Consider the following 16,312-nt stretch of genomic DNA (forward strand, 5'->3'; position numbering starts at 1 on the left):
AGAAGCAGAAAGTTGACGCGTTCGGCAAACATGAAACACTCGTGCGTCTTCTGTCTTTTAAATTCAAAAATCAAAATTCTTTATTTTTGGGGTTTATCAATGAAGCTTTGATTATCGTATTCGTCTCGTTTTTCTGATTAAAATGGTACCAAACACGGTATAATTAAAATCATAATTACTTGTATAGCAAGCCTTTAGAAGGAATTCGCACCTCTACCGTAAATGTTACATCCCAAACTTTTATGGCTTGTTACATAAGTAATTACGATCGTAATCATATCGTGTTTGGTGTCATTTTAATCAGAAAAACGAGACAAATACGATGGTAAAAGTTCCATTGACGAAAAACCAAAAATAAAGAATTTTAATTTTTAAATTTAAAAGACACAACACGCACGAGTCTTTCATGTTTGCCGAACGCTCGAAACTCTATCCCTCTTTGTCTTTTGTATGGCTGTCTCTTTCTACGTTCGGCACACTACAAAGAATGTAGGACCTCTACCGTAAATGTACAATCGAGACCGGCAAAAGTAACATTTACGGAGTGAATACTGTATTAGTAACAATAGTTTTTCGCTAATAACTCGAAAACTAAAGCTTCCCCTTAATTGCGGATAAGGAAAAAGTTGTTCAGAATCGTGCACCTGATAACATATTAAAAGGACATTAAAATCGTCCAAAGTTGATTTCAAAACTTTTCAACAATTTTTCGCTAATATCTCGAAAACTAAAGCTTTCCGCGAAATTTTTATATGAACAAAATTGTTCAGAATCATGTCCGTGATAAGATATTAAAAGCGCACTAAAATCGAGAAAAGTTTATTTCAAAAGTTGCCGGTTTTTTTGCAATAACAACACTTTGCAATTGAAAAATGAAAAATTTTTTGATAATGGTACCAATGGGGAGTCAGAACCTACCAGATGCAAAAGGTTTCGTTCCGATCGGTGCATCCAGCTAGGCGTAATAGGCGGGCACACATAGAAAATAAAAATAATAAAAAAAAAAAAAAAAAAAAAAAAAAAATATACTGATCGAATTGAGTAACCTCCTCCTTTTTCGAAGTCGGTTAAAAATTCATGAAAATTTTTCTCTTGTAGCTGAAACAAAGCTATCTTTCACGATTTACTATCCTTGCAAAAAACAAACAAAGATATTGAAATAGAACTAAAAAAGTTTACAATTTAAATTTTAAATCAAACGTGTAATATTTTTTCATAAAAAAATATAGTATATACAGTATATTGTATACAAGTAATTTTAAACAATATAAACGAGAAAAGGTGTTTTGGACTGCATAAAACAAAAATAATATGAAGAAATCATGTGGAAATTGAGATGAGGAAATTCTGTTCTATGATTGAAAAATATCATAAAATGATTCTACATCAAATTTACCTCTCGATTTTCAAATAAAAATTACTGCCTCTAGTACTTTAATAACACAAGTAATTTTATTCGTCATATATTAGGGGGACCGAAAAGTTTGCTGGCGAAAAACATTTATTAAAGAAATCTTAAATGCTAATCAACAAAATAATTTCCATCATTTTCTAACGATTTTTGCCAGTTTAAAGGCATTTGCTCGATTCTCTTCTTAAAAAGTCCTTCGATTTTTCATTGAGAAACTTTGCAGTCATCGACGAAATTTTGAATATTTTTCGGTACTCCTAATATAATGTCGATATCTAATAAATTATGCTTATAATGAAGTTATTTAGATTGCTGTTATAAATAAGGATATGTACTAAATCCTTTCTTTTAAACAATTTGTTGCATACAAATGTTTTTAAAAGCTAATGAGATTTTCGTTCAAAATGCCTACCGTCAAATGGGTAGGCAAGTTTAATTATTTTTGTGCCACGGTATGAATGTAAAGATATTATCTGTATGTCTCACCTAACCTAACCATTATCATCCTAAATATCTCAGTTAGGCACTGTAGAAAACAGTTAACGCTTCAAAAACCTCCTAGAAATGTTTAAAAATCAGAGGTGATTAAGGTCGTCTTCTAAAAGTCTGAGTATTACTAATCTCCCAAAATACTGTCAAGGTTAATTAAAAATCCAGTCCCATCATGAGCATTTACAGGCAAAACTAAAAAATACAATTCTGTTAGTATTATGAAAGGTTATTTAATTTAAATGGTCTCGTAATCAATTAATTACGTGTACTCACACAAACGAATATGTGTGAAGACGTACTGTTTACTTGTCACAAAATGAGACTTATCAGAATGTTGAAAGTGTGGCGATTGGTTGAAGAGAAAAGTTATATCTCACAGTTATACCAGTCAGATCGAAAAATAAGGAAAGTTAGGTTCTCCTCTTAGAGGCCATTTTGTGACGAACGCATAATATCTACCATAACAAACACTAAGGTAAATGATCTTATTATTAAATTTACCAAAATGCGATCATTTAAATATATTTATTTTTTATTATAATCTTTTTATAATATTTAAACTAAGGTGAAGTGGGGTAAGTTCGTAAACGGGGCAAGTGCGTATACAGGCTATTTTTATTACAATACGAACGAAATTTCTCCATTTAGTATGTTTGTTTCCTTGTTTTGTTTCACTATATCCCCTTTTATATTTCAGCTAAGAGTACTTGTTTGCAGTATAGAGTACTTGCATAATGCAGTAAAAAGTATTTTATAGCAGATTTGTTAATAATTCTGCTCTTGCCCCATTGCATATGAAATAAAGTTTCAAAGTATTCAACTTCAAGTTACGCTCTTACCCCATTTTCGGGGAAAGTGCAGAGTAGTTGACATTTTAGACAATTTCCTATCAAAATCAAAATGTACAAAGAAAATTAAGGTCCTAGTTAATATTAATTAAATAGTAGTAATTGTGCAAAGTGTTCTATATCGACAGCGTTAAGTATTTACACAGCAAACTGAAAATATTTACGTTTAAATACCAACTTTACAAAAACCAGTATGCACTTACTCCACTTCACCTTATACAATTTTACTATAATATTTAAAGTTCCGTTTAAAATATTTTATCAGACTATCCAAGTACTTGGAAAATCGTTAAATTGTTACTTTAAACACCCTATTTATCTGCAAAAATATAGTATTTGGTAATGAATAGAATCATAAATAAATTCAGTGCAAACTGAAATAAATTCATTATAAATGGTAAAATAAAACTGCTTCTAAAAACATTTGAACAGAGTTTACCTTATTAAAATTTCTAATTATACAAATATCCTAATGAAAGAACCTTTGAAATAATAAATGAATTACTGTTAACTTCACTGTTTTGAGGTTTCAAATAGTAAATCGTATTTATCATTTTTGGTAAAATAAGATAAAGAATTGGTCACTATCGATGACGTGTTTGATAATGTACCTTATCAAAAACTAAGGTATTTTTTCTAGTCTTTGTTAGGCTATGAAAAGTGCCAAGAGTGAATGACCTCTTCCTGTCGAGTGTTTGTATAAATGCAAACACGTATCTACACTGAATTCTTGTCTATGTTAGTAGGTACAAGTGATCGGAAGTCGTCTAATCGCTTAGTCATCTGTGAGTTAAATATGATGTCTCGAAAGTTGAACGTCCAATTCCGAATATCTTATATCTGAGAAATAAGGATTGCGAAATGGTGTAGGAATGTTTCATTTGTTTTGATACAGAAAATCCAAATTTTTGATTATAGGATTTAACAAAAAGATTATATGTATTGTCTTTAACAATATCACATTTGTTAATTTTAGATGTGAGGTAACGAACATTGCAAATTACATTTTAATCTTTCATTGCAAATTTTATTTATTTTAATTTTAGTTTCGAATATTGTTTTTTTAATATTAAGCGCACTTACCGTATGTATAATTTAAGATATTTGAAGAAAATTATGTTTAAATTCATTTCAAGTTTGAAAAATATTGTTAATTTCTAGTATAAACTATTGCACTACACTTGAACCAGCGTAGTGGTATGAACTATTGCACTACTATATTTATACTGCTATAATAATACAAAGTATTAGACAATTTACATAGATTATTATAATAGTATAAATTATTGAATTACTAATTATTGAATATGTGAGCTCTTAAACTACTATACTTAGACTTCTGTAGTAATTATAGTAAACTACCAAATTTCTATACTTTCATTTGTATAGTAGTATAAAGTATTGAATTATTATGTTTAGGTTGCATTAGTAGTACAAATTATTAAGCTACTAATCTAACCATTGCAAAAGTATACTTGGCTTGTAATAATAATATAAATTGTACTAACATATTCAGACTACTACAATAATGAAAACTATAATACTAAACTTAGGTTTTTGCTATTACAATTGTAGTATATGTACATATAATGCTGCGTTTTGACCTAGGGTTTCGCTCATTGAAAAAGAAACATGTTATAATCGATAACGTTCATAAAAAAACAAATACTAATTATTAATTACATTATTTAAAGTCCCTCAATATTTACACTAGCTTCATTTAGCTTTTAATACGCATTGGCATTCTGTCAAACAGTTCTTTCGACGAACCTAATCGAAGTTGCAGATTAGTTTTCGTGTATTTTTACGCTTGATCGATTTTACGATCCAGTGTATAGTAACCGTGACCATACGCAGACTGTTCTTGAAATGGAAAAATTGTTCTAAATCAGTGGTTCGCAAACCTTTTTTGTTCTAGGTCTATTGTATTCAGAATTTTACAACGAAATTCGAAATCAAAACATAGTTCTAACAGTTGCAGTCTTTCTTGTTATCGTATCAACATATTGCTGATTTAATCGTATAAAGAAATGTTTGATTAAAAATGATTCATAAATACACGTTCTTTAAATTTATTTCAAATTCCGCTATACTTGACCTGAAAAAAATATATTATATTAATTAAAAAAATATAAAACAATTTAATATAATTTTCATTGTTATTAATAAAAATAGACGTATTAATTTTTCTCGTTATTATGATTTTCATTTGCAACGTAAAATAAATATTTTGTATCAGAACCGTAAACATAGTCATCGACACTGTTTGATGAATTTTTACATTTTATGTCCGATGTTGAATCTACGTTAGCAAAATTATCGATCGCTTCTTCCTTTTTCTCATTCCACTTTTGCAAACCGTGGCTTTCGCAAATACCACTGCATCGACCAGAAATCAATGGCTTAAATACATTCATAATTCACCGCTGCTTTAATGCGTCGTGAAAGCAGTGAAAAAATATTTGGGGCATAGAATATGTTCTACGTCATGTGTGCTTGATGCGTTTCATATTGCATACACCCGTGTTTCCACGAGCTATACTAATTATATTATTAACGGGAAAAATTTAAATTTAACTGCACTTTGAAATAGTAAAAAATGATTTGATAATATTAAATAACATTCGAAGGTATTGATTTCTAACTTTCATATAAAATTTATCTATCTGATTCGTTTTTCAAAAGCTCGATTGATTTTCATTTATTTTTACTAATAAAAATTTTCGTTTATTTTTATTTATAGATTGATAAAAATTTTCATTTATTTTTATTGATAAAAATCAATATTGTTGTTTTTTTTAATAAAATTTCCAATTTTCTACACTTCAAACTTTCTATGTTACCAAATTTTTCAATTTTTAAATTCTCTAATTTTTAAATTTTTAAGTTTCAGCAAAAAATGTCTGTTTTCAAATTTGTTAAGTTTCTAAATTTTAGCAGAGGGAGTTGTTATATAATATTCTTCTTTGTTTTTTATTAAAGTCTTTTCAATTTTCTTCCCATTCTTTCTGTAAACAACATGGATAAGCAATTGTGCACTTAAATTTATTCTTATTCGAACAATATCTGTTTACCTACATATTTTTTCGCTCCTGCGTCAGATGATACTTTTACTAAGAGTAGTTAGCTTTGTGATGCAGTCGTTGGAAATGTTACTTTTGAAGGGTTCGTTTACTTCGTATTTTTCAAAGGTAAAACAAAACCATTGAAAACCAGATACGTGAGAAAGTCCCTAAGTAGAATACGAGGTAAAAGAAATTACACGCACACTAACATCATATACAGTTATTGTAATGTTCGTTAAACCCATTTCTTCAACAAATTTCTTTATTAATAATTGTTAACATTAATCATTACAATTTGTTAAAATTAATACAAACATTTCATGTAATAATTAATTTACTTCAAACCTTGTACTTTTACACTTAATAACTTAAAGTATATAAGTATATAAAGTATAAATAACTTATAACTTAAAGTTATGTACAAAAGTAGAACGTTTTGCATAATTTTATATTTTTAACCTTTTCTGCGCGTAACAGAGAATATATTTGACATTTTGTCATGAACTGTGTCAAGCGTGTAATTATACTCCATGAATTTGCATTGTAAAATATAAATAAAAATTTTGACTGCATACTGAAAATAAAAATTTTTATTTGAAATATTAGTCTGAGATTTGTATTCAAAGTTGGGATAATAACAAATATTGCCTCATGCTATATTATATGTACAATATAATATTGTTTAGAGTAGTGTATATTACTACTAGTTTATAGTAGTATACTAGTACCATTGGATTCATATGTCAACTACAAATTTGCAAAAAAATATTAATTCAGTTATAAGAGGATCAAGGGTCAATTACCAACTTAGAACAATTTTATTTTTACAACACAGTTTCTTGATTTAATAGAAATTTCCTTTGGTATAAATTACTGTTACAGTTCATTTCAACAATTTATTTAAACATAATAGTAGTGCAGAAATCTGTGTGTAACTATTGATAAATAAAGAAATATTTATATTGTATATGTATAAGCTGTTTCATTTAAAATGAACGTTTAAATTATTTCCATTGCTATAAAACATAGAAAAAAAGTTGATGTATAGTATACTTTCAGGACGCTTTATCGACAATAAAATTCCTGTCCTTAATTAAAAGTTTAAGTGAAATTTTTTCTTCAAGTAAAAATTTAATTATTCAAATTAAGTGAAACACCCTGTATACATGTTTACATATGTATAAGGTCACGTAAAGGTCATAATATCATGGGTCATTAAATTGATTTTAATCTCAACTATTATGACGTCACAAATATGTAATTCTATCAAAAAGCTATCGATTAACTTGAAATCTCAAAAAGTACGAGTGCGAGAAAGAAATTTTGTTTACCATAAAATCTGTTTATTTAATAGATTCACTCTTGATCTTTATCTATTATTAAATATTTAATGTTCTTTAATTGTAAAGTTAGCAGGACACCCAGTATATTCAATATTTTGCGGTTGTATCTAGAATTTGCAAGTTCTGTCCTGGTTAATCTTTTGTTCCTTTTACTTCCACGTACTTTTTTATGTCCCAGCGAAAAAGAGTAAATCAAGTGTTTCAACACTTTCCTGCTGCTGTATTTGTCCTCGTATATGAATATCGTTATACTGTAACAGTCACCTTCACTTTCAAAATACAATTCCAAGCTGTGATTTTATCGATTACAACGGTAGTTTAAAATTTGTTAAATATGTATTTTAAAACGATATTGCCATTCAGAATTCCGGGGAAAGTACCTATGTAAATATTAATTAAAACTGAAAATCTGAACTAAAGAGGTTATGACAATAATTGTAACAGTTTCATAAAAGTTTTTGTGTTGCGACCTGAAACGAATGATGTTGAGTTGCTGTAGCTATTCATCGGTCTTTTTTTCAAGCCAATGTACAAATAAGCCACACCCGTCGATACAGTGAAATAGTATGTACTTAATGTGAACGGGCCCATTTTTAAAGAGTTACCTCCTACAAGCAAACATCGTTGAGTCATTCTTTCATAACCTTGGCCCTAAGACCATATTTGGCCATTTTTGTCAACGTTCTTTATTTAGGAAATTCTTTAATACTTCTTTAATTTCGACAATAACGCAATTAAAAATTTCTAAAATAGTAACAATTTCTGGTAACAGCAATACTTTAATAGATTTTCTATGCATCAGAAAATGGTGCGTAAATGTATTCCACGTTGGAAATAAAATATATGTATTCAAACCTTTACTTGCTTGAATTTTTCTCTATTATTATCCGGCCTTGTGACAATTTGCCTTAATTAAGCAAATTAAATTTACCTAATTTTTGAGTCACATTTCGCTAAATTTAGCACAATAATCTTCAACAAATTGTTACAGAAACGTTTTCACGATTTTCGTTTGAAATTTTTTTAAACCAGTATATTTAACTTTCATCAATTATATTTTTATTGTGCATTTAGTAAATAATGCGCGGGAAGTTTTTGCACACTGTCACCTCCGCTGAAGACAAATGACACTTTGTGGATACGTTTTTCAGTAAATTCCATTTTAAGCTCAACGATATTGCTGGAAGCTCTGTTTCCGTTAAATGCTGGAATATTCACAATAAATAATTATAATTTACAACCGCATTTGTACTGGCAGGATATCTATTTAGAGATGCAATATTTTGTTGCTTTATCGTCGACTGTTTATATTATTTATGGGATAATCTGATATAAGCTCAAGTTTATATGACGTAGAAGAATTATTGCTTGGACACAGCGTAAAGCTTGAACATAAAAATGGGAGTACTTTTACAAAAAGAGAGCTTCGTTATAACACCTACAGTAGTAAAGAACGAGTTAATTAAATCTAAAGATTAAGTACCACGTATCGTTAACCCCGGTGTTCCAGATCGATCCACGGTTTCAACGTCCTTCTTTATGGAAAATAACTTCTTTCATTAGTGTCCATGGAGATATCTTGTTTTATGCAAATGGAGTTCGCTAGTTTCCTGGTTCGTTGATTAAAACAGTTACATTTTTATAGCCTTGCTAGATATTACACAGTTCAACGCATATTTAGACTTGTAACATTTACTTTACATTGCATGTAAGTTCTGATAATGAATCTACAATAGACTGTTTCCTTTCTTCTCAGGTTTCGAAGTTTAACTTGTAGATAAATCTGATTGCAGCGAAAGAACCCAAGAATATCATAATGAATTTAAAGTAGAATTGTTGTTATTAAATATCAGAAGCTAATCTTTGCGTTTATTTGAATGTTTCTTTAATCTGCTAATATCAACTTTTAAATTTGGCGCCAAAAAATTTAAAGTAGTTACTGCACTTAGTGATTTTGTTAATTTATATAAAAGTTCTATGATGTAATACTTATGTTTTATGACAATTTTTGCGTAAGTTATTTGTAAAGATTTTTGGTTAGTTTGTTCCATCATTTTGATACTTTGTGCCGTCAAATTTGGCGCCAATTTCAAAAAGTTAATATCGGTGCATTAAAGAAGGATTCGAATTGTTGCAAACATTAGGTAATTTATAATATTCAATGATGATTCTTTTAATTTAATTCTATTTTATAGTGAATTTCTTATTTTTTACTACCTTCAAAAATGTTTTCTTTTCAGTTTTTAATATAGTTTTAATTTGATTTTGTTATGAGGTTATACATTGATTACAAAATTACAAATTTAAATAAAGAAAAGGTAATTATTATAAATTGTGCCTGGAAACAGTAATATGGAGCTAACATAATTAAAATAAATTCGATGTTTTTAGTTCAATGAATGACTGATAGTAAAAGTGTAATAATATGATAAATGACTTAAAAAGAAATCAAAAGTAAAGAGAAAACTCGTGTTACGGTTGACTTGATCAAAACACGTGAAAAAAAGGAAACTGTCTAACAAGAGAAAGTTATATGTCGTGTTTGAAAAATATTAAAGTTATTACAGAAAAGAAATTTTGCTTTATTACAGTAACGATAATAGAATCATCTTATTACCGTATGAAGCATAATAAAATGCTGAACAAAATGTTCTTAGATGTTCAAATGTCTTAAATTAAAAACTTACTAATTCAATTTATTCAGTTATTATTATTGGAAATTAAGTTTGCTGATTGTATGCATTTGTATGGATTTATAGTACAGTAATAATAAACCGCTTTTCTATTTTTTTTTATACATGTTTATGGTACATAGACGAGTTATCTGTAACAATTGGCTATTGTATAGAAAGAAGTTTCTGAAAATTTGAAAATTCTTGTATTTGTAAATTTGTAAATTTGTCAGTTTGTAAATTTGTAAATTTGTCAGTTTGTCAATTTGTTAATTTGTCAATTTGTCAATTTGTCAATTTGTCAATTTGTCAATTTGTCAATTTGTCAATTTGTTAATTTGTAATTTTTTGTAGGCATACGTGTAAAGGACATATCAATGTCATTAATGTTTTTTTGTAAACTTGTAAATTTGTCAATTTGTCAATTTGTAAACTTGTAAACTTGTAATCTTGTAAATTTGTAAACTTGAAAATTTAAAAATCTCCAAATTTAAAAATTTTTAAATTTCTAAATCTAAAACTTTGAAAATTTCTAAATCTCCAAACGCAAAACCCCGAAACTTTGCAAGTTTTTAAACCTACAACTCTGAAAATGAAAAAATGCATAAACTGTCCACCCTTCTCAAAAATTAAAGTCAAACCTCGAATTAAAAGCAGAATTCATTACGCGAAACAGCAAGAAATAGCGATTAAATATTAAAAGTGTGAAAATCGTAAAACTCATTAAAATGTCTTTCGTCAAACAACAAACCCATCGTATCATTCTATCTATCTTCCTTGTTTTACTTACTAAAAGGATTTTCAACATGGAACAGAGTATCTTCTAAACCAGCTTTTGCTCTCGCCTAAATGATATTCAGAGTGTTTTTTTTTAATTAACTCCGACCTATTCTGAATTTGAGACAGACTCGAGCTACTTTACATTATCGACCCTTTCGCCTTCTCTCTTTGTCTCGTTTTCAGTGCGGGTGGAAAGTTTGGTTTGCTTGTTTTCACTGGAACCTAGTTCGCTACTAAATTTCCATTTTCCTGGCACGCGCTGAATTTTCCCGCGGATTCAACGCAAACTCTCCCGGCACGGTTTCGACTCGTTCTCTGTTCAGGTTCGTTTACCCGCCACGATCTCGAATTTCTCGTCGAGATATCACCACAGTCCTTTCATCACGTTTAATTCATTTTGAATGCTTTTTCTATGCAATGTTTTCCACATCGTCGATTTTTTTCACAGCAAGATTCCTTGTCAATTTATTAAATTCCTCGAATTCTATTTTAATCCATCAGTATAGTGGACTCTCTTTATGTTGCCCTACTTATTTGACCTTTGAATTGGCTAAGGACGTCATGCCAATGACATTCAATTTATTCGCAAAAATTTTACTTTTCTTCATTATAGGCGGCTCTGAAATATATTTTAGGTTATGTTAACACTATTTCTACCAAGAGATGTCGAAAGATACTTTTCAAATTTTAACTTAAAATTATTCTTCTCTTATTATGAAAATATTCTTATAAATCCATGTTCTAGAAGAGTGAATGTTAGAGATGGTTAACGATGATTAAGGTTTATCATCAAAATTATCATAAAAATGTCGACAGTTTATTTTTTAGGAAATTGAGTCATTGGGAATTTGGGGATTTAGACATCTCAGAATTTTAGGATGTGAATTTTCGAGGAATTGAATATTTAGAAATTTTAAGATTTGAGAATTTGTATTTGCAAACAATATCCATTTGTTCGCAATGCAACTAGACATACAGGGTGGCTCACCACATTTTGCCATCTAGATTTGCCTCATTATTATTACTCATAGCAAACAATGTTTCAGATGAAGTTGAATGGTTTTGAGAGGGACATATGCTGGTGGTATATATTTTTTTGTAGGTGGACGTGTAAAGGACATATGAAGGTCATTCATCTTTTTTAAATGGAATCATATATTTTTTATTGCAACAGTTGATACTCCTTCATATTCTTTACAAAAAAGTATTAATCTATTTATGTGAAAAAATCATTAGTTTAAGAAATATTTTAATTCTAACTTGTTAGGAAATCGTGACTTTCTGGTCAATATTATGAATTGCCCTAACTGAACAGCAAATGTTTTTCTACATGCTTTGAGAGGTCACGTGTCACCAAACGAATTGTGAGATTTTTAATTTTTTATCACGCAGTAACAGTGAAATTTAGTCTCTGTTACGTCTTTAATACGGTAAATACGATGATACGGTGAATTATCATTTCATAATAAATTATTCTAAAGAAGAAAAGATAGACATGTTATCAGTTTATTTTGAAGCTGGGAAAAGTGCTATATATACAGAAAGATTGTACACTACGAAATGTAAGTAAGTCATTAATTTCTCGATTCAGAAAGTGTTCTGACGCAAATGGTCGCCGCATTGAACCTTTTCTGTAAGTAGACATTAAAATTAAAATATCTCCTAAACTAATAATTTTTTCACATAAATAGATTAATACTTTTTTGTAAAGAATATGAAGGAGTATCAGCTGTTGCAATAAAAAATATATGATTCCATTTAAAAAAACATTAATGACCTTCATATGATCTTTACACGTTCACCTACAAAAAAATATACCACCAGCATATGCTCCTCTCAAAATATTGTTTGCTATGAGTAATAATAATGCCGCAAATCTAGATGGTAACATGTGGTGAGCCACCCTGTATAATATAACACATCATTTAAATTGGCTCTCGTCATTTTCTCTACAGTATTTTTCTATAGACTACCATTACTTCAATATCGCGTTACAATTTCTCTGCAACGATGACTAATTCTGTTGTAACCGTTTCTAGTCACGTCAACAAGAATTTTACGAGTGTACTATGCAAACTATTGGGGTGATATCAGCGTTATTTAACGATATCAGTTTTTTCTATGGTGCAATCTAGACGCACGTAGTCCCCATGTTGGTTGTGATAAGGTGTTTATAGTGGTTGCCTTGCAGCAACCGGTTTGCGAGTTTCTCCTTTGTGGCTGGTATTCGTTGCCTTCTGTACCGGAATGTCGAGTCCAAGCTCAAACCTTTGTTAAAATTACGTTTTCGTGTAATATTGTTCTGTGTCGTCTATCATTATACTCTTCGTTTTCGTGCAACGTTCCTTCGTTACCGTAACACAATCAGAATTTCTCGACCATATAATAGAATATTTCAGGTGATTTTTATTTGACGTTACACCGTGCAGTTTGTACAAGTGGCCGGGTGATTCTGTATGCAAAAATAAGTCGAAAGAAAAGAATTACGTTTTCTAACATTTGCCTTCGTTTTTTCAAAGATTGGATTCTAAAATTATTGAAAATTTTCATGAAATGCAACGATGGAAATAAATTTAATATTTGTGAATTTGACAATTATAAATTATAAATTAATAAATATTTAATGTGCTGTTGAATTGCTAATGAAAAAATGTAAAAGTAGAAGGAAGACTATAATCATATTATGAAATCTGTATAAGCAATAATTAAGTATTAATAACAGAACTTGAGGGAAAATAAGAAATTATGTTAATTTTGTTACAACTGAAAACAGAATTTCAAATATTTGAAAGAATTAAAAAAGATTGTTTTTTTAAATCTTTGAATTATAAATTACAATTTTCTTTCTCTTAGATTTTCCCATCGTAGAATGTTCATCTCTTATTTGTCATAACATCTTGCGTTACATTCATCATAACCTATAACATTTATTATAGCACCTTGGAAAACTATTTGTCATCCTTTCAGGTTAATGACCTAAATTATTCAATCTTGTCTCCGGTACAATTTCAATATTTTTTTGTAGGATGCAATCTAAAATTCGAATGAGGTCTTCCTCTTTTATTTGCATGTTCAGCCATTTCAATCATGGCGGTAGTTTTAAATCCCAGAAGTTTCATATTTGACTTTTTAACATGTTTGAAAAGTATCCATAAATTCATAAATTATGTCCTTTAGAATCATGTCTGAATTTAAATAACATGTATGCAAATACATATGAGTTAAAAAGTGAAAAATAGATTAAATGTTGTAATTACATAATAGATTATATGATTAGAAAATAAATAAGACAAAAGAAAGAAGTTGCAAGTCTAAACACATAATTATTTATTTAAAAACGTTCTTTAATTTGAATAACAATTTTTAATTGAATAATTAAATAAGATTATTATTATGTGAAATATCGTACAATGACACAATTATTTTATTCCCAATCAAAAGTAGGAATTTTTCAATTTTTCCGGTTTTAATTAATCAAAAGGTCGTAATATGTTTAATAAAACTGTATCAAAATTGATGCGTATTATATTTAAAATGAAATGAAAGTTTATTATCTTTGAGAACATAATTTATCTCAGCGAATATAAAATTGAATATATGCATATAATGGTGGTTTCGATCAAAATATTTCAGTTCATTTACCACAGTTATTCTCGGAGCATGTTTTCCGGTAATGAAAGGAACAATACGCGAAACGGAATTCAAATAACAAGGAGGCATGTTAAAACGTAATTTTAACAAAGTTATGAGCCAGAATTCGACCAGTTGCAAATTAATGAAATATCCGTTATATCACCATTTATGTCAGAATTCATCAAATGTTCATTTACTTAAATATTTATTTAAAAAATATTGAAACATATGGCTGGTACTGCGTTCATTTGCATTTTGTTTCAATATTAATTTTATCGCACTTCATATCCTTGTTATGTGTGCTTTAGAAAATGTATAATAAAATGCTTCAGGTATAAAATATTTGAAATTATAATTAGGAGTATACCCGTTCATCGATCTGTTTTAGTTTCTTCTTGCATATTTATCAGACAAATTCCATTGTAAACAAAAATAGTTTTGAAGCTTTTCATCTCACATAAATCAAAGATAAAAGTCAAAGTTCTAATTATTTTATAATTTACAAGAAAATCGAATTCTTTCCATGTTACAATCATCAAATATTATTTCAGGTATTTTTCTTAATTCAATCTATCTTTACAATTAAAATTTATATTTTTATATTAATAGTTTTATAAATATTTTGAAATGTATAAAAGTTACAAGTTATTTAGAAGATTTTACAGTTTATTAAAAATGAGAGTATGGATATAACTGATATAGTTATTTCAACTATTTCAATTAATAGAACTTATTTTTAAAATCAATCTTTATAGATTTTGAATAAATTTGTATTAACTGTTTTAAAAACAATTTCAAATTTGCAAAAGTTACTGATTATTTATAAATTTACAAAAATTACAAATTATTCAGAAATTTACAAAAATTACAAATTATCTATGAATTAATAAGAGTTACAAGTTATTTATAAATTTGCAAAAATTACAAATTATTTATGAATTTACAAAAATTACAAATAATTCGCAAATTTATAAGTATTTTGGAATTTATTAAAAATTAAAGAGTATGGGTATAATAACTAGAAATTATTTCAAATATTTCATTTGCACCAACATAATTTCTTTACTATTACATTGCTAAACAAGCTTATAATAAAATTCATTTTATTTTTATTTTTGACACAAGCTTTATTTTACAATTTATTTTTAAATTTATTTTGTATAATTCTATGGAAAGCTTTTAATACATTTAGGATACTGCTAATTGCAAAGATAAATAGTTAAGACAACCACGGAATCATAAAATCACTTTACTCCCGCATTTTCATAATTCATATTTTAACAAAATAATTCCTCGTATACCAAAGTGCGATCACAGAAACACGACATAAGGATTATTATATTGAAACTTTAAAACAGCACGTTCTCCGGATATAAATATAATCGAGAATGTATGGATAATACTAGTACACAATATTTATAAAGAGAACAAAACATGTTCGCCGGTTGAAATATTAAAAAGCCGTGATTGCTAGAGTGGGCGGTGATTAATTAAAATTTAAATGGAAACCTTATCAAGAGCATGAAAACCCGTATTTTTCAGTTAATTGATCGTAATGGCGCAACAACAACTGCAGTTACTAAATAAATGGTTTCGTTATAAATGAACTTATATTTTCGTTCAAATAACATTTTTCATAAAAAGAGAAATAATTCATGTTTGTGTAAAAATACAAAAATATTTAGTATTAACTTTTTTGTAAATATTGTATTATCACATAATATTTCAATAAGAAAGTGCAATAGAATTATTTATATTAGTGAAGTAGGTAAAAATAAAATGAACGTCTACATTCGTTTGATTTCTCGTTTAATTATTCTACAGAGTGACATATGCCATTGAACGTATTATATTTGTTTATAAATCAAATAAATTTAACGATAAAGTCTATAAAAGTCTAAACTACTTTGGAATATCATTGTTTGCGTATTTTACAACCGTCCATATTGATATTCGATAGCTCTGTATTACCCTTTGTGGGTCAATGAGAGCAATATTTGTTTTCACGGAGTTTCTTTACTACATATCTTTTATGGTTCTATTTTATGGCATTTACGTGGTATAGGAC

General features: G+C 28.3%; 1 protein-coding gene across 5 annotated transcripts in view; it reads left to right on the top strand.

Moving 5' to 3' along the window:
* Positions 1-16,312, top strand: part of LOC100878113 (uncharacterized) — a 54,042-nt gene that overhangs the window by 3,383 nt on the left and 34,347 nt on the right. The window contains exon 1 of one of the 5 annotated variants that reach the window (XM_012288349.2): positions 12,115-12,244. The exons of 1 other annotated variant lie outside the window; for it this stretch is intronic. Coding sequence is in view for 2 of the 4 variants with exons in the window: in XM_076540981.1 (XP_076397096.1) it covers positions 14,556-14,576 (21 nt within the window). In the remaining 2 variants the exon portion in view is untranslated. Of the gene's footprint in view, positions 1-12,114; positions 12,245-12,665; positions 12,696-12,840; positions 13,011-14,552; positions 14,577-16,312 lie in introns of those variants that run through there. 3 more of the 5 variants (XM_076540988.1, XM_076541003.1, XM_076540981.1) reach the window with 3 other exon arrangements.

The sequence above is a fragment of the Megachile rotundata genome, chromosome 2 (assembly GCF_050947335.1).
Source record: "Megachile rotundata isolate GNS110a chromosome 2, iyMegRotu1, whole genome shotgun sequence".
Lineage (NCBI taxonomy): Eukaryota > Metazoa > Arthropoda > Insecta > Hymenoptera > Megachilidae > Megachile > Megachile rotundata.